The sequence below is a fragment of the Cydia strobilella genome, chromosome 7, assembly GCF_947568885.1.
Source record: "Cydia strobilella chromosome 7, ilCydStro3.1, whole genome shotgun sequence".
NCBI lineage: Eukaryota > Metazoa > Arthropoda > Insecta > Lepidoptera > Tortricidae > Cydia > Cydia strobilella.
In genome coordinates this window covers 18,351,353-18,376,615 of record NC_086047.1, presented here as the reverse complement: position 1 = coordinate 18,376,615, position 25,263 = coordinate 18,351,353, and the positions used below count along the sequence as shown (strand labels likewise).

The 25,263-nt window shown below is 43.9% G+C and overlaps 1 protein-coding gene across 1 annotated transcript; it reads left to right on the top strand.

Annotated features, from left to right (window-relative positions):
* Window positions 1–19,373: 19,373 nt before the first annotated feature.
* Window positions 19,374–22,609, top strand: LOC134742667 (arrestin homolog). The gene is made up of 6 exons (XM_063675855.1): window positions 19,374–19,650; window positions 20,293–20,499; window positions 20,581–20,712; window positions 20,942–21,293; window positions 21,668–21,862; window positions 22,449–22,609. The coding sequence occupies exons 1-6, from the start codon at window positions 19,486–19,488 to the stop codon at window positions 22,595–22,597; spliced, it is 1,200 nt and encodes a 399-aa protein (XP_063531925.1). The 5' UTR covers window positions 19,374–19,485; the 3' UTR covers window positions 22,598–22,609.
* The last annotated feature ends 2,654 nt before the right edge of the window (window positions 22,610–25,263 follow it).

Sequence of the window (25,263 nt, the reverse complement as noted above, 5' to 3'; positions counted from 1 at the left end):
CGTTAACTATAGCTGACCTGGCAGATGACAGCTGTGATCTCAATCAATACAATTTTGCTTCTTTAAGGTTCTTAAGGTTGTATGGGAAATAAAAGCACGAAAACAAACACGTGGCAATACCGAGCAATGCTACCGCTCTGTAATCCGACGTTCGGCTGTGTACACTGCCGGATTATCGAGCCGGCCATCTAAGACGCTATGTGCCGGATTACTGGGCGTACCGGATTGACGAGCGCCTACTGTACTTACTTATAGTGTACCGGTAACGTTTTACTGTCTTGATTATAATAAAATTAATTGATACATTTTATACGTCTGTATGTAAATTATGTCTTATAATTTAGTGAATAAATACATAATAGTTAAGGTAATGTTGTGAAGATAATAAATAATTATTGAATTAGTCGCATTTCCATGGCTTTTTACTCATACATTTATGAATGGAAAATAAAAAACCTGTTAGGTTGCATTGGGATAACTTCGAAAGCGGGGTAATTTTGAAATAGGCAAATGGGCGTTTCTAAAATAAATATTGAAAACCTGATTCTTTCAAATCTGGACATTCTTGGGCTCATTCTACTCAGAATCGACAGCATTCTCCATCCTGCCATTAAAAAAGATGTCCCAAAATGTCCATTCCATTACGTCAAAATTTCACTTGTATGTGCGTGACGGAATGTACAATTTTCATATAAATTCTTGGGACATTTTTTTTATCATCAGGATTGAATATGCTAGTGATTTCTAGTTGAAAGAACCCAAAAACACCAGGATCTGTGAGAATCAGGTTTTCAGTATTTATTTTAGAAAACGCCCAAATATCTACTAAACTAGGGGCACTTTATACTGTAGTTACAGTAAGCAAGATGCCTTGAACCAAAGGAATTCAAAACGCTACCCATAAGGTCCATCATCCGGCATATGAAGATGGTGAGGAAAGCTCTCGAGTAGCAGACGGATCTTTCCTAGGGGGTAACTGCACAAAAGATCCCTATGGGTCGAAGTGTATCCGCAAAGGCCCCCGAAACTATAAGATAAGATATAAGACAAGGACGACCGGTCTGGCCTAGTGGGTAGTGACTCTGCCTGTGAAGCCGATGGTCCTGGGTGTTTTCTATGTATTTATGTATTTGTATATTATATATATCGTTGTCTAAGTACCCACAACACAAGCCTTCTTGAGCTTACTGTGGGACTTAGTCAATCTGTGTAAGAATGTCCTATTAAAAAAAAAAAAAAAAATGTGCTCCTGGTTTTATAGACATTTGCCATTTTAAAATTTATCCCGTTTTCTAAGTTAACCTTATGCATTATAAGATGTAAAGCCTGACCAGGAATATATGTGACGTTTTCAACCAAAAGGTACCACATCGTCGCTTGTTGATAAGGTTGATTTCTAATTGAAGCTATATGGAAATAGCGCCTTACTGAAAAGCGGCAAGAAGTACCCTTTTGGTTGAAATGGCACATGATCACGCGCCATGTTGCGGAATTTCACTGGAACTAATTTTTTCATACTATACTGAACTGTCACCCTATACATGAGAATAACAGCGCCCTCTTGACAATGATCATATATTACTGGTCAGGCTTCATATCTTTAGTGTTAGACCAAGATAAGTTTGCAACGATTTTGATAGCACACGCTGTGCAGAAATTATGACGCACTGCGTGTGCTATCAAAATAGTTGCAAACTTATTTTGGTCTAACTCTACTTGCCTATTTTTTACGTTAAAAATGAAAACACGTTTTTTTTTTGTTATTTGATACACTTTATTAACAGTATTTTTGTATTTACGTGATAAAGCGTAAAAAACAATAATTATATTACCCGCCAGATACAATTTGGCTTTTGAAGTTATAATGTATTTACAATGCAGAATTAAAATTTACATCATAGAATACAACATCTCTAAATATATGTACAAAATAATAAAAATTGCATCTTATAACTATAATAACAAAACATTACTTAGACTAAATGTAAACTATTGTTGTTGAAATAAGTAATTCAACCAACTGTTCAAAACCAATACTGAGCATATGATGGTCGCGCTTTATAGTTGGTCATTAAATTATAATAATGGTTGGTCAAAACAAGTTAAATGCTAGTGATACATGACACGACAGATATAAAAGTGCAACCACCAACGCATACATACATACATACATATAATCACGTCTATATCCGGAGGGGTAGGCAGAACCACGGATTTCCACTTGCTACGATTCTGACATACCTCTTTCGCTTCCTTCTACTTTCATAACATTCCTCATACACCAATGCATTTTTACATTATTCAAAGATTACAAGACTTACCTTTTCACCTCAGCAGCTCGAACAAGCCTACTTTCGTCACTCCCTGGAGTGAGGAAAGTGCGACTTTCCTCACTCCAGGGAGTGAAACAATGTAACTTTTTAATTTAGTGAAGGCCATGAACTTCATACTTTTTTATGGTACGGTACGGTACGGTACGGTACGGTCGTTTCGTATCGTATCGTATCGTATCGTATCGTACATATTATAATACTTTTTTTCTGTTTATTCTGTGTAATTCGAAATACATTTTAACCTTTAATATGTTCTCACTACTGAGGTGAAAAATTAAGTGTGCAACACGAGAGCAAAGTTATTTTACATCTCGTGTTTTTGAGTCCCTCGCTACGCTCAAGATTCTACCTTAGAATCACTCGCTTCGCTCGTGATTCAATTAAAGAATCTTTCGCTTTCTAGGGATTCAAAGTAAACACTCGCAAGAAAAACCAACTTTCCTCTCTTGTTGCACAAATAACTATTACTTAGACCTAGAAATAAATATATTGCGTTGCAACAATCACCCCACATTTATACATATAATTATAATAGTTGTGAACATATTACTCTAATCAAGTTAATCAAGCGGTTATTAAATCTCAGATACTGACTGTATATGTTGTACGCCAATAAGGCGCTATTTACATATAGCTTTAATTTGAAATCAACCTTATCGACAAGCGACAATGTGGTACCTTTTGGTTGAAAACGTCACATATTGAGTGTAAATTTCATTGGATAGCGTGACGAGCGTTCGCGTTTGCGTTATATTTATTTTTGTATGGGATCATACAAAAATAAATTTTAATTAGAAATCAACCTTATCAACAAGCGACAATGTGGTACCTTTTGGTTGAAAACGTCACAAATGTGCAAAAAAAATCATAAAACTTGCAATTTTTTTTAATTTTCTTTGGCATATTGCTAGTCAATATTTCTATAACCTTTTCGCCGCCATTGACTTGATATAAAGTCAACATTTCGTGCTCCTCACGGCACGACTTGATATGTTACACAGGTTGTTTTTTTAGACATGGCGTATGGCATTGATGACACTTATTACTTCATTGACGTGGCAGCGAAAATTTTAATATGTATAGCAGTCAAGGGACTTGGCATTTGTCCCTTAAGGGTCTCCGTCAAGCTCGGTTCTCCATACAAACGTAGTTACGCTCTCATTTTTAAACTACTAGCTAGATTGCTCTGAAACTTTGTACTTACAATAGGATAAGATATATCTATGTCTGTAATTAGTTTATGTAGCTTCTTCTTAAAAAACAGCAAAAATAAGTTTTTAATACAAAACTTGCTTTTGCTCTATTTCGTTTGTTTTACAAGCTGGAGCTATATAAACTAATTACAGACCTAGATATACCTCGTCATTGTATGTGCAAAGTTTCATTACAATCCAACACGTAGTTTTAAAATGAGAACGAAACTCCGTTTGAATCGGAAAGTTCGTGAATCCTCATACGTATAATAACTATAATAAGCATGTGACTCCGCTATAGTTGCAGGCATTCGTATGTTACGGTGTCCGTTTACCATCAGCGTTTAGCCATTGTCTTGGCATAAACTGGTCCACCTCCAAGCAAGATGTTTTCTTTTATTGACTAGTCCAATTCATCTGAAAAAAAAAAAATATATATATTTATTGACAGAAGCAAGTACAGAATAGGTGTTGAAGTCAGGGGGGTGTCACTGCGCAGTTTAGGTACATTTGGCAGGCGCGCCTCCCGGGCAGGCGTATGGCAGTGGGCTGCCGCTCGACTCGCACGATAGTTGTGTCACGTGGCGCTCGCGCAAATGCCTTCGAAACCTAAATCTCGATCTAATCCGTATAAAAGATATTGTTCTGTTTACGGATGTCTGGATAAACGGAAGAACAAACGGAAGCAGAATTAACATTTTTTTAAATTCCGGACTATATTGACCGACATATTTTCAAAGGAATAAGTACTTCTGTGGCATACCTACTTCCGTGGGACACCTAATATATAATGACACGACTCGTATCGTGGGATATCTAATGACACGACTTCTAGTAATTCCAGTGCGGTTCGTCAGCACCTCGCCAGCGTGAACTATCGTCAAGGTCGTAACAAAACAAGATAAACTTGTTAAATTAGAATCGGCATCGTGGACCACAATCAATGGCTACGACCAAAAAGAGGGGCCGAAAAACAAGCAAAACTACCGATTGTATCTTGATTTCATTACTGAATGAATGAAGTGCTTAGGAGTGGAGTGCATTTTAAAAATGGTTGATCTCTAACAGCGCTCTGGTGCTATCGGGGAAGGCCGGTAATATCTAATCGTAGATTGCGCTCTCGACGATTGGTACTGCTTTTGTAGGGATTTTGACAATGCCTTAAATAATACATTAGTTGCCTTCCCCATTATAGCAATTTCATTTTTTTATGATAACAAGAGAACTGTCGGACTTACTGACCCTTTCATGCACTTAAATGAAAGGTAATTAAATTTGCTACAACTTTATTTATTGCAATATATCATAGCATGAGCGGTTGCGCCGATATTTGTCTTAAAATATGGGCAAAATGAAAAATTACGTTAAAAAGAAAAAAAATACCCTTTTTTTAAAGCCTCATATCTTAAGAACTATTAGACATACGGCGCTGTAAATGAGCTTAAATTGTTCAAAATTTAATGTACTTAAACATTAAGAAGCAAGTTTTGACCAAAAACCCATAGTTTTATAATAAAACTGCAAAAACTAAAAAAAAGTTCGAAATTTTTGCGGATTTTTGCAAATTACGCAGGGAGCACAATTTTTTTTTGTGCAGCGCGCTCCAGTCCAACCAGCAGTGCAGAGTGGTGCCGGATCGTCTCCAGCGGGTCGCAGCCTCTCTACAGATCCCATATCCTGCAACACTCACTTCAGACACCTGGGTGTGAAGACGTGCACTAGCGAGTCCCACCCGCAGTCGGCGAGCTGGTGCGGCCGCAGCGCGCTCCAGTCCAGCCCGTACGTGAACTCCGAGTGGTGCCGGATCGTCTCCAGCGGGTCGCAGCCTCTCTACAGATCCCATATCCTGCAACACTCACTTCAGACACCTGGGTGTGAAGACGTGCACTAGCGAGTCCCACCCGCAGTCGGCGAGCTGGTGCGGCCGCAGCGCGCTCCAGTCCAGCCCGTACGTGAACTCCGAGTGGTGCCGGATCGTCTCCAGCGGGTCGCAGCCTCTCTCCAGATCCCATATCCTGCAACACTCACTTCAGACACCTGGGTGTGAAGACGTGCACTAGCGAGTCCCACCCGCAGTCGGCGAGCTGGTGCGGCCGCAGCGCGCTCCAGTCCAGCCCGTACGTGAACTCCGAGTGGTGCCGGATCGTCTCCAGCGGGTCGCAGCCTCTCTACAGATCCCATATCCTGCAACACTCACTTCAGACACCTGGGTGTGAAGACGTGCACTAGCGAGTCCCACCCGCAGTCGGCGAGCTGGTGCGGCCGCAGCGCGCTCCAGTCCAGCCCGTACGTGAACTCCGAGTGGTGCCGGATCGTCTCCAGCGGGTCGCAGCCTCTCTCCAGATCCCATATCCTGCAACACTCACTTCAGACACCTGGGTGTGAAGACGTGCACTAGCGAGTCCCACCCGCAGTCGGCGAGCTGGTGCGGCCGCAGCGCGCTCCAGTCCAGCCCGTACGTGAACTCCGAGTGGTGCCGGATCGTCTCCAGCGGGTCGCAGCCTCTCTACAGATCCCATATCCTGCAACACTCACTTCAGACACCTGGGTGTGAAGACGTGCACTAGCGAGTCCCACCCGCAGTCGGCGAGCTGGTGCGGCCGCAGCGCGCTCCAGTCCAGCCCGTACGTGAACTCCGAGTGGTGCCGGATCGTCTCCAGCGGGTCGCAGCCTCTCTACAGATCCCATATCCTGCAACACTCACTTCAGACACCTGGGTGTGAAGACGTGCACTAGCGAGTCCCACCCGCAGTCGGCGAGCTGGTGCGGCCGCAGCGCGCTCCAGTCCAGCCCGTACGTGAACTCCGAGTGGTGCCGGATCGTCTCCAGCGGGTCGCAGCCTCTCTCCAGATCCCATATCCTGCAACACTCACTTCAGACACCTGGGTGTGAAGACGTGCACTAGCGAGTCCCACCCGCAGTCGGCGAGCTGGTGCGGCCGCAGCGCGCTCCAGTCCAGCCCGTACGTGAACTCCGAGTGGTGCCGGATCGTCTCCAGCGGGTCGCAGCCTCTCTACAGATCCCATATCCTGCAACACTCACTTCAGACACCTGGGTGTGAAGACGTGCACTAGCGAGTCCCACCCGCAGTCGGCGAGCTGGTGCGGCCGCAGCGCGCTCCAGTCCAGCCCGTACGTGAACTCCGAGTGGTGCCGGATCGTCTCCAGCGGGTCGCAGCCTCTCTCCAGATCCCATATCCTGCAACACTCACTTCAGACACCTGGGTGTGAAGACGTGCACTAGCGAGTCCCACCCGCAGTCGGCGAGCTGGTGCGGCCGCAGCGCGCTCCAGTCCAGCCCGTACGTGAACTCCGAGTGGTGCCGGATCGTCTCCAGCGGGTCGCAGCCTCTCTACAGATCCCATATCCTGCAACACTCACTTCAGACACCTGGGTGTGAAGACGTGCACTAGCGAGTCCCACCCGCAGTCGGCGAGCTGGTGCGGCCGCAGCGCGCTCCAGTCCAGCCCGTACGTGAACTCCGAGTGGTGCCGGATCGTCTCCAGCGGGTCGCAGCCTCTCTCCAGATCCCATATCCTGCAACACTCACTTCAGACACCTGGGTGTGAAGACGTGCACTAGCGAGTCCCACCCGCAGTCGGCGAGCTGGTGCGGCCGCAGCGCGCTCCAGTCCAGCCCGTACGTGAACTCCGAGTGGTGCCGGATCGTCTCCAGCGGGTCGCAGCCTCTCTACAGATCCCATATCCTGCAACACTCACTTCAGACACCTGGGTGTGAAGACGTGCACTAGCGAGTCCCACCCGCAGTCGGCGAGCTGGTGCGGCCGCAGCGCGCTCCAGTCCAGCCCGTACGTGAACTCCGAGTGGTGCCGGATCGTCTCCAGCGGGTCGCAGCCTCTCTACAGATCCCATATCCTGCAACACTCACTTCAGACACCTGGGTGTGAAGACGTGCACTAGCGAGTCCCACCCGCAGTCGGCGAGCTGGTGCGGCCGCAGCGCGCTCCAGTCCAGCCCGTACGTGAACTCCGAGTGGTGCCGGATCGTCTCCAGCGGGTCGCAGCCTCTCTACAGATCCCATATCCTGCAACACTCACTTCAGACACCTGGGTGTGAAGACGTGCACTAGCGAGTCCCACCCGCAGTCGGCGAGCTGGTGCGGCCGCAGCGCGCTCCAGTCCAGCCCGTACGTGAACTCCGAGTGGTGCCGGATCGTCTCCAGCGGGTCGCAGCCTCTCTCCAGATCCCATATCCTGCAACACTCACTTCAGACACCTGGGTGTGAAGACGTGCACTAGCGAGTCCCACCCGCAGTCGGCGAGCTGGTGCGGCCGCAGCGCGCTCCAGTCCAGCCCGTACGTGAACTCCGAGTGGTGCCGGATCGTCTCCAGCGGGTCGCAGCCTCTCTACAGATCCCATATCCTGCAACACTCACTTCAGACACCTGGGTGTGAAGACGTGCACTAGCGAGTCCCACCCGCAGTCGGCGAGCTGGTGCGGCCGCAGCGCGCTCCAGTCCAGCCCGTACGTGAACTCCGAGTGGTGCCGGATCGTCTCCAGCGGGTCGCAGCCTCTCTCCAGATCCCATATCCTGCAACACTCACTTCAGACACCTGGGTGTGAAGACGTGCACTAGCGAGTCCCACCCGCAGTCGGCGAGCTGGTGCGGCCGCAGCGCGCTCCAGTCCAGCCCGTACGTGAACTCCGAGTGGTGCCGGATCGTCTCCAGCGGGTCGCAGCCTCTCTACAGATCCCATATCCTGCAACACTCACTTCAGACACCTGGGTGTGAAGACGTGCACTAGCGAGTCCCACCCGCAGTCGGCGAGCTGGTGCGGCCGCAGCGCGCTCCAGTCCAGCCCGTACGTGAACTCCGAGTGGTGCCGGATCGTCTCCAGCGGGTCGCAGCCTCTCTCCAGATCCCATATCCTGCAACACTCACTTCAGACACCTGGGTGTGAAGACGTGCACTAGCGAGTCCCACCCGCAGTCGGCGAGCTGGTGCGGCCGCAGCGCGCTCCAGTCCAGCCCGTACGTGAACTCCGAGTGGTGCCGGATCGTCTCCAGCGGGTCGCAGCCTCTCTACAGATCCCATATCCTGCAACACTCACTTCAGACACCTGGGTGTGAAGACGTGCACTAGCGAGTCCCACCCGCAGTCGGCGAGCTGGTGCGGCCGCAGCGCGCTCCAGTCCAGCCCGTACGTGAACTCCGAGTGGTGCCGGATCGTCTCCAGCGGGTCGCAGCCTCTCTCCAGATCCCATATCCTGCAACACTCACTTCAGACACCTGGGTGTGAAGACGTGCACTAGCGAGTCCCACCCGCAGTCGGCGAGCTGGTGCGGCCGCAGCGCGCTCCAGTCCAGCCCGTACGTGAACTCCGAGTGGTGCCGGATCGTCTCCAGCGGGTCGCAGCCTCTCTACAGATCCCATATCCTGCAACACTCACTTCAGACACCTGGGTGTGAAGACGTGCACTAGCGAGTCCCACCCGCAGTCGGCGAGCTGGTGCGGCCGCAGCGCGCTCCAGTCCAGCCCGTACGTGAACTCCGAGTGGTGCCGGATCGTCTCCAGCGGGTCGCAGCCTCTCTCCAGATCCCATATCCTGCAACACTCACTTCAGACACCTGGGTGTGAAGACGTGCACTAGCGAGTCCCACCCGCAGTCGGCGAGCTGGTGCGGCCGCAGCGCGCTCCAGTCCAGCCCGTACGTGAACTCCGAGTGGTGCCGGATCGTCTCCAGCGGGTCGCAGCCTCTCTACAGATCCCATATCCTGCAACACTCACTTCAGACACCTGGGTGTGAAGACGTGCACTAGCGAGTCCCACCCGCAGTCGGCGAGCTGGTGCGGCCGCAGCGCGCTCCAGTCCAGCCCGTACGTGAACTCCGAGTGGTGCCGGATCGTCTCCAGCGGGTCGCAGCCTCTCTCCAGATCCCATATCCTGCAACACTCACTTCAGACACCTGGGTGTGAAGACGTGCACTAGCGAGTCCCACCCGCAGTCGGCGAGCTGGTGCGGCCGCAGCGCGCTCCAGTCCAGCCCGTACGTGAACTCCGAGTGGTGCCGGATCGTCTCCAGCGGGTCGCAGCCTCTCTCCAGATCCCATATCCTGCAACACTCACTTCAGACACCTGGGTGTGAAGACGTGCACTAGCGAGTCCCACCCGCAGTCGGCGAGCTGGTGCGGCCGCAGCGCGCTCCAGTCCAGCCCGTACGTGAACTCCGAGTGGTGCCGGATCGTCTCCAGCGGGTCGCAGCCTCTCTACAGATCCCATATCCTGCAACACTCACTTCAGACACCTGGGTGTGAAGACGTGCACTAGCGAGTCCCACCCGCAGTCGGCGAGCTGGTGCGGCCGCAGCGCGCTCCAGTCCAGCCCGTACGTGAACTCCGAGTGGTGCCGGATCGTCTCCAGCGGGTCGCAGCCTCTCTCCAGATCCCATATCCTGCAACACTCACTTCAGACACCTGGGTGTGAAGACGTGCACTAGCGAGTCCCACCCGCAGTCGGCGAGCTGGTGCGGCCGCAGCGCGCTCCAGTCCAGCCCGTACGTGAACTCCGAGTGGTGCCGGATCGTCTCCAGCGGGTCGCAGCCTCTCTACAGATCCCATATCCTGCAACACTCACTTCAGACACCTGGGTGTGAAGACGTGCACTAGCGAGTCCCACCCGCAGTCGGCGAGCTGGTGCGGCCGCAGCGCGCTCCAGTCCAGCCCGTACGTGAACTCCGAGTGGTGCCGGATCGTCTCCAGCGGGTCGCAGCCTCTCTCCAGATCCCATATCCTGCAACACTCACTTCAGACACCTGGGTGTGAAGACGTGCACTAGCGAGTCCCACCCGCAGTCGGCGAGCTGGTGCGGCCGCAGCGCGCTCCAGTCCAGCCCGTACGTGAACTCCGAGTGGTGCCGGATCGTCTCCAGCGGGTCGCAGCCTCTCTCCAGATCCCATATCCTGCAACACTCACTTCAGACACCTGGGTGTGAAGACGTGCACTAGCGAGTCCCACCCGCAGTCGGCGAGCTGGTGCGGCCGCAGCGCGCTCCAGTCCAGCCCGTACGTGAACTCCGAGTGGTGCCGGATCGTCTCCAGCGGGTCGCAGCCTCTCTCCAGATCCCATATCCTGCAACACTCACTTCAGACACCTGGGTGTGAAGACGTGCACTAGCGAGTCCCACCCGCAGTCGGCGAGCTGGTGCGGCCGCAGCGCGCTCCAGTCCAGCCCGTACGTGAACTCCGAGTGGTGCCGGATCGTCTCCAGCGGGTCGCAGCCTCTCTTCAGATCCCATATCCTGCAACCATAGAGTAACTTATACTAGAGCGGTACTGTCATAGTAAATTTTGTAACCCCAGTAAATTCACTGCCATCTGTCGACACACTTTAAAACTAAAAATGAAGATTTATAAAAATACGACAGAATGTATTTAAATATAGATAAAATGTTTTTTTTATTTGCATTAATTATTTTTATGATTTTGACCCATGTTCTTTCACTGATAAGCGTTAAAATTGTTAAATAACAAACGAAACCGTCAACGCCATCTATACGACTGTAGGCCAAAACTAGTAGCGCCCTCTGAACGAGAATCAAATTTTCTTGATTTTTGAGGCACGTTTTTTCCTTAGACTGTATCTATCTATTACGGAGTTATATCTATCTTTGCTGCAACAAAGTAACCTTATTTAAGGCCGTTCCATCGGATTGCCGCTGTCACTGTCACATTTCGCATGGAAGAACAGGAAAGATCATGCGCGCCGAGTGTCAATTTTGATCGAATTTTGTCGATTTTTATTTATTTTAAAAACGTTACCTTACAATATCGAAATTCGAAAGCTATGAAATTACTATTTAAGTTAAGATTGTTTTTTCTTCTTTTTTTGTTTATAGTGTCAAATAATTAATAACCGAGTAAAGTTGGATTAAGTGTCCGAGTTAGAGGTTACTTTGGGAATTAATTGTATCGAGCGAAATGTCATAATTCGTGTATCGGAAGCTATGTTGTTTAAGATAATATAGTCAAGAACTACATATATTTTTTCCACGTCTACGAATATCAACGCCTCTTAGAAAAACATGATCATATAGGGAGATTTTTCGCCTGCTGGCTCAGGGAACCACCTTAACAAGAAGTTACGACTAGGTGTCAAATAGTAGGGGACTAGCAGTTACTGTGCAGAAATATTGATCGATATTTCTATTGATTGATATAATATATACAGTACTAGCTTTTGCCCGCGACTTCGTCTGCGCGGACTTGCTAACAGCAGCTAAAGCAATCATAGCGCCTGGAAAAAATTTCATAGCAATTATTCAATTTGAGCATATTTTGCACACAAATTAGCAGACACTTCATTAATTATCTCAATTCCACCCCGCTTTTTACTTTCTTAAGGGATGATTTTCGGGATAAAAACTATCCTATGTCCTTCTCAGGGACTCAACCTATCTCTATGCCAAATTTCATCTAAATCGATTCAGCGGTTTAAGCGTGAAGAGGGAACACACAGACAGACAGACTTTCGCATTTATAATATTAGTATGGATGTCTCTAACCATGGGGCTTTAAATTCAGGGTTCGATTCTACTCGCTAAACTGAGCTACTTTTATTATGGGACCAACCCTAAAATTGCGAAAATTTTTTTGGCTTTTCCATAGAAAACTTCGACATCTGATCAGCCAAAATGTATGAACCCCCCCTCCCCCCACTTCCTCGACCTCCGAATGCACGGAATTGGCGCGCGGACAGTACATATACATACCTCGTGGTGAAGTCGTAGGACACACCCGCTATGACGGACGGCGCGTGTGGGGAAAACTGCACTCTTCTCACTGCACACTCGCATCCTGCAAAATTTACATTTCAAATAATAAACATTGAACGAGGAGTCAAGAGGCTTTTAGAGCATTCCATGAAATTGTCTGTCGTTATCCCGTACAAACACGAACATTCTGAAGGTCAGGAATATGAATTTGTTAACTGTGACAAATAAAATTAAAAAAAAGTTTATTTACAGAACTTGCTTACAACTAAATACGTATAGTTGGTAAACCAAATTGTCAGTAAATAAGAACAAAAAAAACTATACTCACACTTATCTTTTGGGGGGTAGTACTAGTGTACGACAAAGATAGTATGATTGTCTATGTTTGAAATGAGACAGTCCTTTGACAAACTTCGTCTGCTCGTTTGCTATCACATAAAATAAAATAAAACTATATATTTACGTTTTGCTTTGTAAGCTAGGTAGGCCTAGCTTACATTTTCGTGGTTGTTCCCATAGTAAAAGTTGCTAAGTATAATCTCAAAACCTCCCTGATAACGGGAATGGACTTATTTTTTAGCCATCCTAATAATCATAAAATAAGTCGGTTAAATAATAGTACATTATTGTCGAGGCTCGGAAGTAGCTACTTGCTGGCTGAGGATTCGTTTTAAACGGACGACCTTGGGAGTCCGTTTAACTGAATCCGAAGCCAGCAAGTAGCCTTCCAGCCGAGTCATATATAGTGCTTTTCTCAAAAATGGCGCAATAAATGCAAATATAATAGAAATATTTTACAGAAGCAACGTTCTTATGTATATATTTTCACAGAAAAAACTATAAAGATTTGCTTTGCCGCCGTTTTATTTTTTAAATTAAAAATGGAAGTGTATTTTTCTGCTGAAAATACGCCGACCTATTTGAGACACCTAAATAGTCGCGGTACCAACATTATAATAATAAGTACTGATCATCTGTTTGGCTGTTTAATGGACCTATGCCTTCATTTGATATGGCCACTTCAACTTTTAAAAAGTTTGGAACTCGACAAATAATGGAATTTGTATGCAACATTGCAGTCCCAAAATCGAGACTGCAATGTTTTTAACTTTTTAATTTTTTGACTGACCATAAACTACGCACTTCGCGACCTACTTTTTAACCGGCAACGTCGACTTTGCCGTCCATTTTTGAGAAAATAAATAAACATTATAGCTTAGGACATTCTTATACAGACAGGGACGTAGCTAGAGGATATGGCGCCCGGGGCAGTCACCAAATTTGCGCCCCCTGACGACTGACAAAAGTTACCCTGCTGCTGCCTTTTGCCCTTGGATGGCGCCCGGGGCACTTGCCCCCTCTGCCCCCCCCCCCCCCCCCTAGTTACGCCACTGTATACAGATTGACTAAGTCCCACGGTAAGCCCAAGGAGGCTTGTGTTATGTGTACTCGGAGAACGATATACTTAAATACATAGAAAACACCCATGACTTAGGAACAAATATCTGTGCTCATCACACAAATAAATGCCCTTACCGGGATTCGAACCTAGGACCATTGGCTTCACAGGCCGTAGTTAAGGTTTGAAAAGAAAGGTTTGAAAGATAAATTACATGAGTTACCTTTTAAAGTAAACATGGGCGACGTGAGCCTCCTAAGATCCCAGCCCCTGATCAGTCCATCGGATCCCGCGGTAGCGATGGCGTGTGTCTCTATCCTACTCCAATCGCAGGATAACACCTGAAACAACAACATTATTATATTAAACGAATGATTGTACAAGTTGCTAAAGGGTAAGCAACGCCCATGTGACACTTTTGGTGTTGCAGGCGTTCATAGACATCGGCCATGGCTTACCATCAGACGGACCGTATGCTAATTTGTCACTGATATGGTAAAAAGAATACCTTTTATCGTATTAAATAGGAGTATGGCGATATTTATGCCAATATCGTTTTTCGAGATCGCGATTTTTGCCAGCCCCAATTTTTGCCAGTCCCAAAAACGGGTCAGATAAGATAAAGATAAAAACTTTGTGTGATGATGAGAAAAGTGATGACTAAAGTGACTAATTCTCAATTTTTTTTGTGGAAAGGGGCCCACTGACTTTTAGTCCGCCGGACGATATCGGCCTGTCAGTTAGAACAAAAATTTGACAGTTCCGAACACCTGACAGGACGATATCGTCCGGCGGACTGATAGTCAGTGGGCCCCTTAAACATTAAGACATTTTGAACATAAATATATCTTACTGTCTCGTGGTGTAGACTTCTATCGTTTTTCCTCCTAGACTTCATATGGGTATGGTTCAGGATCCCACTAAAATGTGACGTTTTCAAGCAAAAGGTACCACATTGTCGCTTACTATAAGGACATTTGCTTGTATATTTATAAGAATAACCAGTCAGAGCGTCCTTATGGCAAGCGACAATTTGGTACCTTTTGCTTGAAAACGACACAAATATGATGTTTAAGTACTTGCCTCTTCTTCTTCTCCTTCTTTTTTCCTAGGGGCTATGTAAGGCTCCAGAGCCTATGTATCACTGCGACCATCTCTGATCTATTGTGATCGCCACCTACTACAACTCTCGATCCAAACCTGCAACTTCAAACAGCTGCAGGATCTTTTTGGTTTCGAGAGACTTTAACTCCTCCGGTAGTTAAGTACTTGCCTCAGCATCATGCGCCTTAACCACCGCCTTAGGAGAGGGGTCCGTACACGACCACAGCTTCAGATGGCCGTCGCCGGAAACCGACGCGAAAGTGGCCGGCGAATGCGGCGAGAACGTGGCCGTGTACACCAGCGCCGAGTGGCCGGAGAACGTGCTTATGCACGTCTCGGATTCAGGGTCCCACTGGAAAGATAATTTATTAGTTTTAGGTACAACACAGGATGGGTGAAATATGGTTGAAGGTTGGACAATGAAAATAACAGTGTTTCTGTAAAATTACGAAGTCTGTCAAGGACAGCATTGAACTAATTTTTATCCTTTATAACAATTATAACATTTAAAATTATCGCGTTTTGAACACATATTAAATCACATTTAAAATCGGGTCTATCGCGAATTTACTTTGTTACCTTTATTTACCGACGTTTCGACACAGGTTTCACTGGTCGTGGTCGCGGCTAACTGATGTCGGTGTTAGCGATAGACCCGATTTTAAATGTGATCTAATATTTCTTGAACTTTTTCTACGAAACGAAGTCAAAGATAATTTGGTCGTAAGATATTATTGGAACTTGAGCCTTAGCTTGTACAAGTTGTCATGTCAGCAACTTTAGCTGGAGCAAGGGTCACACTAAGTATCTAACGAACCTACTCACAGTTTGACAGTTATATCCCACCTTAGTACTAAGTAGATGCGCCCTTGGCCAGTCTACAGAGCATACTAGTATGGGCCCGGGGTACCCGTAAAGGCGCCGCGCACCCCTTCCTGAATACTAAGTAACCTAATTCACCAGTTTGACAGTATAGTATCCCAGCTAGCACTAAGTAAATGCACCCTTGGCCAGTCCACAAAGCACACTACACTTGTATGGGCCCAGAGTGTAAGGGCACCGCAAAACCCACCCTGAATAATATGTTACTCAATACTCACCAGTTTAACGGTAGTATCCCAGCTAGCACTAAGTAGATGCGCCCTTGGCCAGTCTACAGAGCACACCTCACTTGTATGGGCCCTAAGCACCCGCAAGGGCGCGGCGCACCCCACCCTGAACACTATGACGGCCCCGTCCCCCGCCCCGCACGCCGCAGCGCCGTCTGTCGTACCTGACCATGTCTGGAATAAGTAAATAAATCGATTAAAGTGACAGTTATTTACATATACATCAAATAAGAAAGATTAGAAGTAAGATTGCAAACCGGAGCTACAAAACCCCCAAGAAAGCAGTAAGACGATTGAAAATTGCAGGAAACCATTAAACGAGGGCATACAGAGCATACTACAGGTTGTTGTGATGATCATTGGAGAAGGCTTACATCCAGCAGAAAACATATTTTGGCTAGTGTTGATAATGATACTGAGAAAAACTTGCCCATGTACCTAAGAACCTGTATTAACTGTGATTCTGTGTCAATTATAAATAGCTTAATGTATTTCTGTAAACCGCCAAATTATAATGCCTATTAACAATTAAGAATTTTTATTTTTATTTCCCTCCCGCCTAAAAAAGTTTAAATTTAAATAATATGATACAATACCAATAAACAAGTTCAACTAAAAATTATGGTGAATGTCGTATATATGCAAAAAGTAAAAACATTTTGTTCCATGTCTTCTCTGTATGCCATTTGGATGCCATCCATTTAGGCAGATTTCCCGATTTGGCCCGATTTTGAAGCCCCTCCGGAGAGCATTCGGGTAGTTTTCAAGTCTCCACTAAAATCCGAATTATTTTTGGATCGGCAGACCCAGGGACGTACAATTTTACTTTTGATTATTTTCATGGTGCCCGGGAAAAAGATATCATTTATTTTTACTTTTTGTGCAACGTGTGTACATCACCACGCCACAGCGTCATCTACGACGCATACCTACATCCCACAAACTACAATAAAATTATGCAAGCCAAGACCCACCACTGCGCTTACGTTAGACAGTAAATAATTTAAAGAACACGCCACTAAGTCTTAAGTCAACCTATAAATAAACAGATCCAACTAGATATAAACCTGTTAGTGACGTTGCGCACTTGTGGGGCTTCGGCGCATATTTGAATGTGTAAATGCCAAGTTCGTTTAGTTCAAGGTTGAAGGTGTGGCTCCTATACTTAATTACCATTACACAAACACTGGAATAGTCTACATGTGGCGGCAACAGATGTTGAGAAAGGGTACATCTAGAATGCCTAGATTTTATTTTATTTATTACTGTATTTTATTTTATAATTTATTGTACTAACCTTAATTAATTTTAAGATTTGTTGTACTTACTAACACTATTTGGATCAAATGATTTGGAATAAATAATTGAATTGAATTGAATTACAAATTTTCTGTTCTGTTTTCAAAAGCTTTTATTTAACTTGCATGTAATGTAAGTATGTTTGTACGGGTCATATCTTGCGAGTTAAATTTGACCCACTTTCCGGTTTCCAATAAAGCTGAAGTTTTGCATACATAAGTCGCTAAGCTGATCTGATGATGCATACAAAAGGTGGCCATTGGAAATTGGAACTGTGATAAAACAACGCAACCTAATTGTGTTTGGGGTTTTTAGAATAGTTGTATATAAGTATTAGTTGCCTGTGGAAAGAAAAGTACAGTCAGCGATAAAAGCTTGCACCAAAAATACAATTTTTGCCAAAAACTGATATTAAAATGACTATTAGTGTGGTTAATGGAATATTCGTGATATAAGGAGGACGCCGTTAACCAATCCCTGAATCCATTTATTTTAGTTTATGTAAAAGGGCGAAATCCGGCTTATCAGAATGAAATCCAATTAGTTTTTAGTAGTTTAGTTCGAAAGTTACAATATGCTGATTTAAACTTTTATTATTCACAACGACGGGACTTAATCGCGTAAAATAAGTTTTAAATTTACCTCCGACGTTCTCCGAGACCACGGGGACTACGCCGTCCTCGAAACGTCAGAGGTAAATTTAAAACTTAGTCGTTGTGAATAATAATGAGTTACAGTAGTAGTAATAGTAGTAGAGCCATTTATTTCAATAAATATTACACTAGTTTACAAAACATGCAGTGGTTTTTATAAATAGATTTAGTATTGAGTTACAGTATGGTTTCCTAATCAGATATGGTTTAATTTTTATTTCTTACTCAGGTTAGGATATAGAAAATAGTGTTGATTAACATGTTCGGACCAGCAACATCAATTAAGATGTTGTTAAGCATATATGTATATCCAACAACTATAGCTATTGCTCGGCCACACATGTTCAATGAATATTGTTTACAAGGGTTACCCTCATCTAGCAGAATATTATTTGTCAGTTACTTTGCATGACATGTATCGCAGAAAACTTTTAAGTCAATTCTACTCGCCGACATTAGAAATAAACTCGAAATTTGCATCAACTTTTTTTTCACTTGTGGATAAAATGCAACTTTGTCTTCCGTTTTTGAAAGATAAAGAGGGTCTTTACAAGCTTGTGTAGTGAAAATACAATTGTATCATAGCGCGTATAAAGTTCACAGAGTTCGTTATTCATAAGGCATAATATGATGTTTTCAAAGACTAACCTATCTGTTTATCTACTTTTACTCAAATCATTCCCGCACCGAAAACCCCGATGTATGATTATAATTGGGAGCTTGGTATTGAAAGTGTTAAGAAATAGTAGAGGATAGTAAAAGTAGCATATATCATATTTTAAGGCATTCTCTACCAGTAAAATTCAACAGAAAGATTACCTCGGCTTGGCTGTAAAACATTAGTCAAAATCAAAACAAACAAAGAATAAAAAGTGTCAAGTAAAAAGCAATTCATGCATGAATAATTAAAGATAATTACCACATCAAATAGCCCGTCATTCCATTCCAATTTCTGTACTTCTACTATCGTAGCGCCATCAGGAGCGAGTTCCAAAAAGAAAAGGGTGCCTCCGCCAGCCAGCCCGTAATATTGACTAGTCGCCACCGCAAGTGCGTCCGGCCGCGTCCGGGAGAACCGGACGGCGTACCCGTGCCGACCCGGCGTCAAGAACGTCGGCATACTGATCGTATAGCTAAAACAAAACAATTCCGTAAAACTAAAATACTTGAATACATAATGAAATAAAAAAACTTGAGTATAAACTCACGTAGTTACGTATAACACGCTGACAACTTATCAGTGCATAGTGTAATGAGTCTAATTAGATACTTATAAGCTAATTTCATTGTTTATCAGCATAAACAAACCCTAAAACAGCATTAATAAGAATAATCCGATTAAATCCGAGTCTAACCTAGTTTTCCTGTCAAAACAAAACGTCAGTGTGACGTTTCGTTTCACTACGACATTTTGCTTGGTTTCAAATAGTGGTGTGACATCAAAATCGATATTGCAATGCGTCACACAATTTTAATCCTATTTGGACGCCCACATACATAATCTTATTAGAATACGTTCCGCAAGAAACCTCACATGTTCCTATATAAAAGCAAATATTCCAGCTACTAATCATTTCTGGTCAATCCTCATAGAGACATCACAACTCCATAAGGAGACAGAATCTCATATTATTTAACCCTAGTCCGTTACATCCAAAAAACATAAGAATGGTCGTCGCTGTTAAAGTATTTAAGAAAACTACACCAAATGGCAAAGTTACAGTTTACCTCGGCAAGCGGGACTTCATTGATCATATGGATTACTGCGATCCCATCGATGGAGTGGTGGTTGTTGACAACGATTACCTGAAAGGAAGAAAGATCTACTCTCAGGTACATAAGTGAAGTGTTATTGTGGATACAGTGAAGTGAAGTTCCAAGGATTTATTAACTGGTCTACGCAGTGTTTCTCAAACTCTTTAATGGCGCGAACCCTTTGGCATAAGAAAAAAATCGCGATCCTGTGCCCTCAATGTTTAGCACAGGTTTGTTGGGTCCCCGTGATCCTCCTATAGGAGCTTAATAATACAATGATCATAGAATAAAGAAAAAAATCGGCAAAATGCGAGACGGACTCGCACTTGTACTTGGCCGATTTTTCATTACGCAAAAAACGGCAATAAATCACATTTTATTCTGTTTTTAGTATTTTGTTATAGCGGCAACAGAAATAGATCATCTGTGAAAATTTCAACTGTCTAGCTATCACGGTTCATGCGATACAGCCTGGTGACAGGCTGATAGGCGGACAGACAGACAGCGGAATTAATGGGGTCCCGTTTTTACCCTTAGGGTACGAAACTCTAAAAACATTGCGTCCAACTTGTGTTCGTGATTGAAAGTTGTTCAGCTTCCAGCGTACTAAGTCAGCTTTTCAACCACTCAATCACCGAAACAATCATATGGTTTTTTCCCTAGTGCTTTGCACTAACCTACAAGAAAGGTTTTTGGATTTTAGAACTTTTTTTTCTCCAGCTCGTGACAACGTACCGCTATGGTAGGGAGGAAGATGAAGTGATGGGAGTGAAGTTTTCCAAGGAAATGGTGATCGGTCAGGAGCAGGTTGTGCCCATGATCAACTCGAAGATGGAGCTTACTTCGGTGCAGGAGAAACTTATTAAGAAGCTGGGCCCTAATGCCTATCCGTTCACCTTCAACTTCCCTGACATGTCTCCTAGCTCGGTAAAACTAACATAAATTGAGTGTGCGTTAATAAATATCTACTTGTGTTGCCAGTGATAATAATGTTAATTAATAATTCAGATCACTCTGCAACCTTCTGAAGAAGATCAGGGTAAGCCAATGGGAGTGGATTACTGCGTTCGAACCTATGTAGCCGAGACCGAAGATCAGAAGAGCCACAAGAGGAGCTCAGTGACTCTTGCTATCAAGAAGGTAAGGAAAAGTACTGAAAAAAGCAACGATTTTTAAAATATCGTTATTAATTTTGAGTCCACTACTGGACAAAGACCTCAGACTTACTTATGTAACGTCTGTTTGTCCCTTCTTTCCTGATGGACAAAGAATTCGGTGTCACCTTATCTTAGCCTATGATGATAAGTTAAGGTGACACTGTTTCTACCTATACAATATGTATTTAATTTAAATACTTTTGCGTCTACAGCTGCAGCACGCTCCTTCTAACCACGGCCGCCGTCTTCCAAGCTCTCTCGTTAGCAAGGGCTTCACTTTCAGCAGCGGAAAGATCAATCTGGAAGTGACCCTGGACAAGGAGATCTACTACCATGGCGAAAAGCTAGCGGCCAACATCATCGTGTCAAACAACTCCCGGAAGTCTGTCCGCAACATCCGCTGCATGGTCGTCCAGCATGTTGAGATTACGATGATCAACTCTCAGTTCAGCCGTCATGTTGCTTCGTTGGAGAGCCGCGAAGGTTGCCCTATCACCCCTGGGGCTAGCCTGTCAAAGACTTTCTATCTGGTGCCCTTGGCGCGTACCAACAAGGACATTCGTGGTAAGAGAACATTGAAATTAAACTACGGATTGCCAATAGTTGTGTTTAATAATTGTACGAGTACTTGTATCAGCAAATATCAAAACCTAGATACTAAACTAGTGGCTTTGTGAACTTTAGATCTCGAAAATTGCTATGGCTAATTGGCTATGCTACTTTAAAAATATTTCCAAACACTGACTTGATAACAAAAATCAACCCTGCACAAACAAATTCACGTTCACCGATTTAGAAACGCGTCATGTAAAGAACAGAAGCCGGATATACGAAAGCAGTTTTGTTTGCCCAAGCCAAAACGGAGAAGACGCTTTGCCCACGCCTCGTGCTCCGTGCTCCCTTGGTCAATAAGATTAAATTATGTAAAAAAATTACAGGTGTGGCTTTGGACGGTCACCTGAAGGAAGATGACGTTAACTTGGCGAGCTCGACCCTGGTGGCTGATGGCAAGTGCCCGACTGAGGCCATTGGTATCGTTGTTTCCTACTCCGTGCGTGTGAAGCTGAACTGCGGGACCCTGGGTGGCGAGCTGGTCACTGATGTGCCCTTCAAACTGTTGCATCCCGCTGAAGGTACGAATACTGTTTAGGCTGAGGGTCTCAGTCGACCTATTTAGTTTTTATGCAAATTAATAATAATCACACAATCGAATAAAATTTTGTTTTCGTCATTCAATTGCATTTTAGTTTATTACAAACTTAAATAATTAAAGTTTTAGAGTAATATCAAGGAAAAAGAAAGTGTTCACGATATTGTAGTAATTATAGTGCGACATAAAATAGTAGAAATTAAATAAAATGGAACTAAAAAAATTCCATACTAAATTGTAGCCATGTTTAAGCATTTTACGTCAAAAATGTGAGAGTTACGTAGAAAGTGGCGCCCTCATTTATTTTCTACAATTTCTTGTCTAACTATAGTCTAGTACTTTTTTATACAAAATATGGCAGACCCAAAAGTTGCCGATTATTAGAATAATTTCTGCTTTGCTTTTCTTACTCTATTTTAGCATAATTGTAATACTATGACTCAACTAGAGTTGGACCAAATTAACGGCATGGCATTTGAATTTTGCAATGTCAAATATTTATGAAAATATGACAGTTGATGCAAAGTTAAATTAGACGGACTCTAAGATTCTACATGTATATTCTATAGGCACTGTCGAACGCCAGCGATTCAATGCGATGAAGAAGATGCAGAGCATCGAGAGACACCGCTACGAGAACTCTCTCTACACCAACGAGGAAGAGGACAACATTGTCTTCGAAGACTTCGCTCGTCTCAGAATGAACGAGCCGGAATAAACACACTACAAACTAAGAAAAAAAGAGAAAAACATACTAAAAATACAAAAATATCGTAACGAAGCAAGTGTCGACCATGAAACTACCCTCCTGCGTATCTTACTATTACTTACTATTTTTTTTATTGTTAATCAATTTATTTATCAATATTTCTTTTTTTCCTGTGTCTAAATTATGTACTTAGGTAATCACCTCATTGTTAAATGTAATGTAACTACATTTTGAGATAATATTTTGGCAAATTAGTTAAAAAATACGTATATTCAAAATATAACTTTTTACTATCATTAGGAAAAAAATATTAATTTTTATAACTTTTGGGAAAATTATAATCACTTACCTTTCCTAAAATTATTGTTCCTCGATTTTATTTAAAAATAAACATCACCAGATAGACACTGTATTTCACTTAACTGTATTCTAACATTCAAATTTATTTTGAAGTTTACAGTCGAAGGACCTGTGCTGTACTGACATCAAAATAAAGATGCTCTATAAGTCATGTCGCAATTTGCATATTCTATTGTATTCGATTATAAGGGTACACATTTAGCGAAAGGGCTCTTTCCCCGCCCTATTTGCGTTCCTTCATACGGTGACGGCGTTCGATTATGAAAAGGCGTCCACTGACCCACAGATAAGTAAGCAGTTTAGAACGAGGGGAATTTCTGGCGAGTGCATTTTCTTTGAGTTTTTAGTTTTAGTTTGTGTATTTATATAAAGTAATTTTCTATTCCAAAATATTTAGATCAGTACGGTTTTTACTCACTATTATTTTTAAACAAAAAATAATAATATCACTAAAAATAATAGTTAGTAAAAACCGTACTGATCTAAATATTTTGAAATATGTCTCACGATAGTTTAAGTTCGATAATTTTCAATTGCCATAAGATATTACATAAATATCCTTTACTTTTAACGGTCGTTCTGTTAGCCCAACGTAAGTCTGCTAAGTTGAGTTTTAAAATAACTTCCTGTAATGAATAAAAATAGAAGCAACGAAGAAGCGGGAGACTTCATACTTCGGGGTTCGGGGTGTCACTCCCACTACGATTCCTTAGACTTCGTGCGTAAACCGTGACCGGCGGCGGGAAAACTTTAATTCGAGAATTAAACTAGCTTTCTCAAAGCCCGCTCGCTCCACAGTAAACGCAAGAATAGTGCCTGGAAGCTGATACTTAGTGGGTGCCTAAAGCTTCCACTTTCTTTTCACTAAGATGAGAAAACGGTTCGAAAAGTGTGCGGATTAGCTCCACACCGCACGCTATTCGCGCACTAAGACAAGTTAACAACTTCCGAGTAGTTTATCCTACTCCTCTTGTAATCTATAGTGCTTCCTGTACTCAAGATAAAATATCGACAAGTAAAGCCTGACCAGGAATATATGATCACGCGCCATGTTGCGGAATTTTACTGAAAGTAATTTTTTCATACTGTAGTGTAGTGAACTGTCACTCTATACTTGCACAACAACAGCGCCCTCTTGACAATGATCATATATTACTGGTCAGGCTTTACATTAAGGGATACCTGACTATTAATACCTACGTCGATGACCTTTAATTACACTAATTTATTACCTAGTTACCTACTCTATTAACCGGAACACCGCTAATAACAAAGCTAAACAAGTATATAAGTGTACTTACTTGTACGAATTAAGCAATTATATGAGGTTAAAATCCAAGACGACTTTGGTCATATTACACTGCAGGGGCAAGGTAAAGGCCACGTAAAGGCATTCTTTTGCGTGTTCATCACAAATATTTGTTCCTGAACTAAGTATCAATGTTTTCTATGTACTTATATAGGTATCCTAGTAGGGTTAAGGAGGGAACAGTGGCTCGGTAGAAAAAGGCCGGGTACAGTAGCTTACTCAACCTAATTTCAACACGAGAGAGGCGATATATAGGCGAGTGCACCACTGTTCGAGCTGAGCCACTGTTTCCGCCTTGACCCTATGCACATAACGAGCCTTATTGAGCTGTGGGGCTGTTGATTTGTGTAAGATTGTCCTCTAATACCTATTGTCGGTTCACATCTCTCCTGCCGACATACCTAAAGGAAGCATAATTTTTTGATTGAACCCTAAGGTTATTTTATCTACCTTTTTGCTTTTTTTTTCCAGGAAATAACCTTACTTATAACTTTTTGTGTCACAGCAGAAAGTGTTCGACGGTGCGTAAAAAAAAAGCTAGGATTAAGTCCTACTCCGTGATTAAGTCCTTTTGAGCTCATTAAAAATTGGTTTTAATAGGTACCAGCGTCATAGGTAGGAACACTAACCAAGAGTTAAACTTTGCGTCATCTAAAGTATGCCTAGGCCCCACTTCTATGTATGACCAAGCCGATCGTCTCTTTTATCAAAATCTAGAACGGTGCGTCGATAAACTTCAAATAACAGTTTGCAACAGACATCTAATCTTCGTCCTAATCTTAAACTATCTATTTAAAAAAAAAACAAAATTCTCATGACCCAAAACTGGTCAGACCACTTTGGACAAAGGACGCAAAAGACACTACCATTGTCCTGTCCGTGCGATTGCGAAAAGGGTTCGTCCAAAAACAGGTTTGACCACTTCCTCGTGAGAAAGGACAGTAAGGAATGACCCTTTATTTGCATGAGTGCAAAAAGGGGGACACACTGTTGGTGCGTTCAGAGA

What these genes read in the sequence shown, in the direction of transcription:
- LOC134742667 (XM_063675855.1), top strand. Translation starts at nt 19,486, where the DNA reads ATGGTCGTCGCTGTTAAAGTATTTAAGAAAACTACACCAAATGGCAAA. An exon ending in CTGACATGTCTCCTAGCTCG is followed by an intron (nt 20,500 to 20,580) that starts GTAAAACTAACA and finishes TTAATAATTCAG; the next exon opens with ATCACTCTGCAACCTTCTGA. An exon ending in TGACTCTTGCTATCAAGAAG is followed by an intron (nt 20,713 to 20,941) that starts GTAAGGAAAAGT and finishes TTGCGTCTACAG; the next exon opens with CTGCAGCACGCTCCTTCTAA.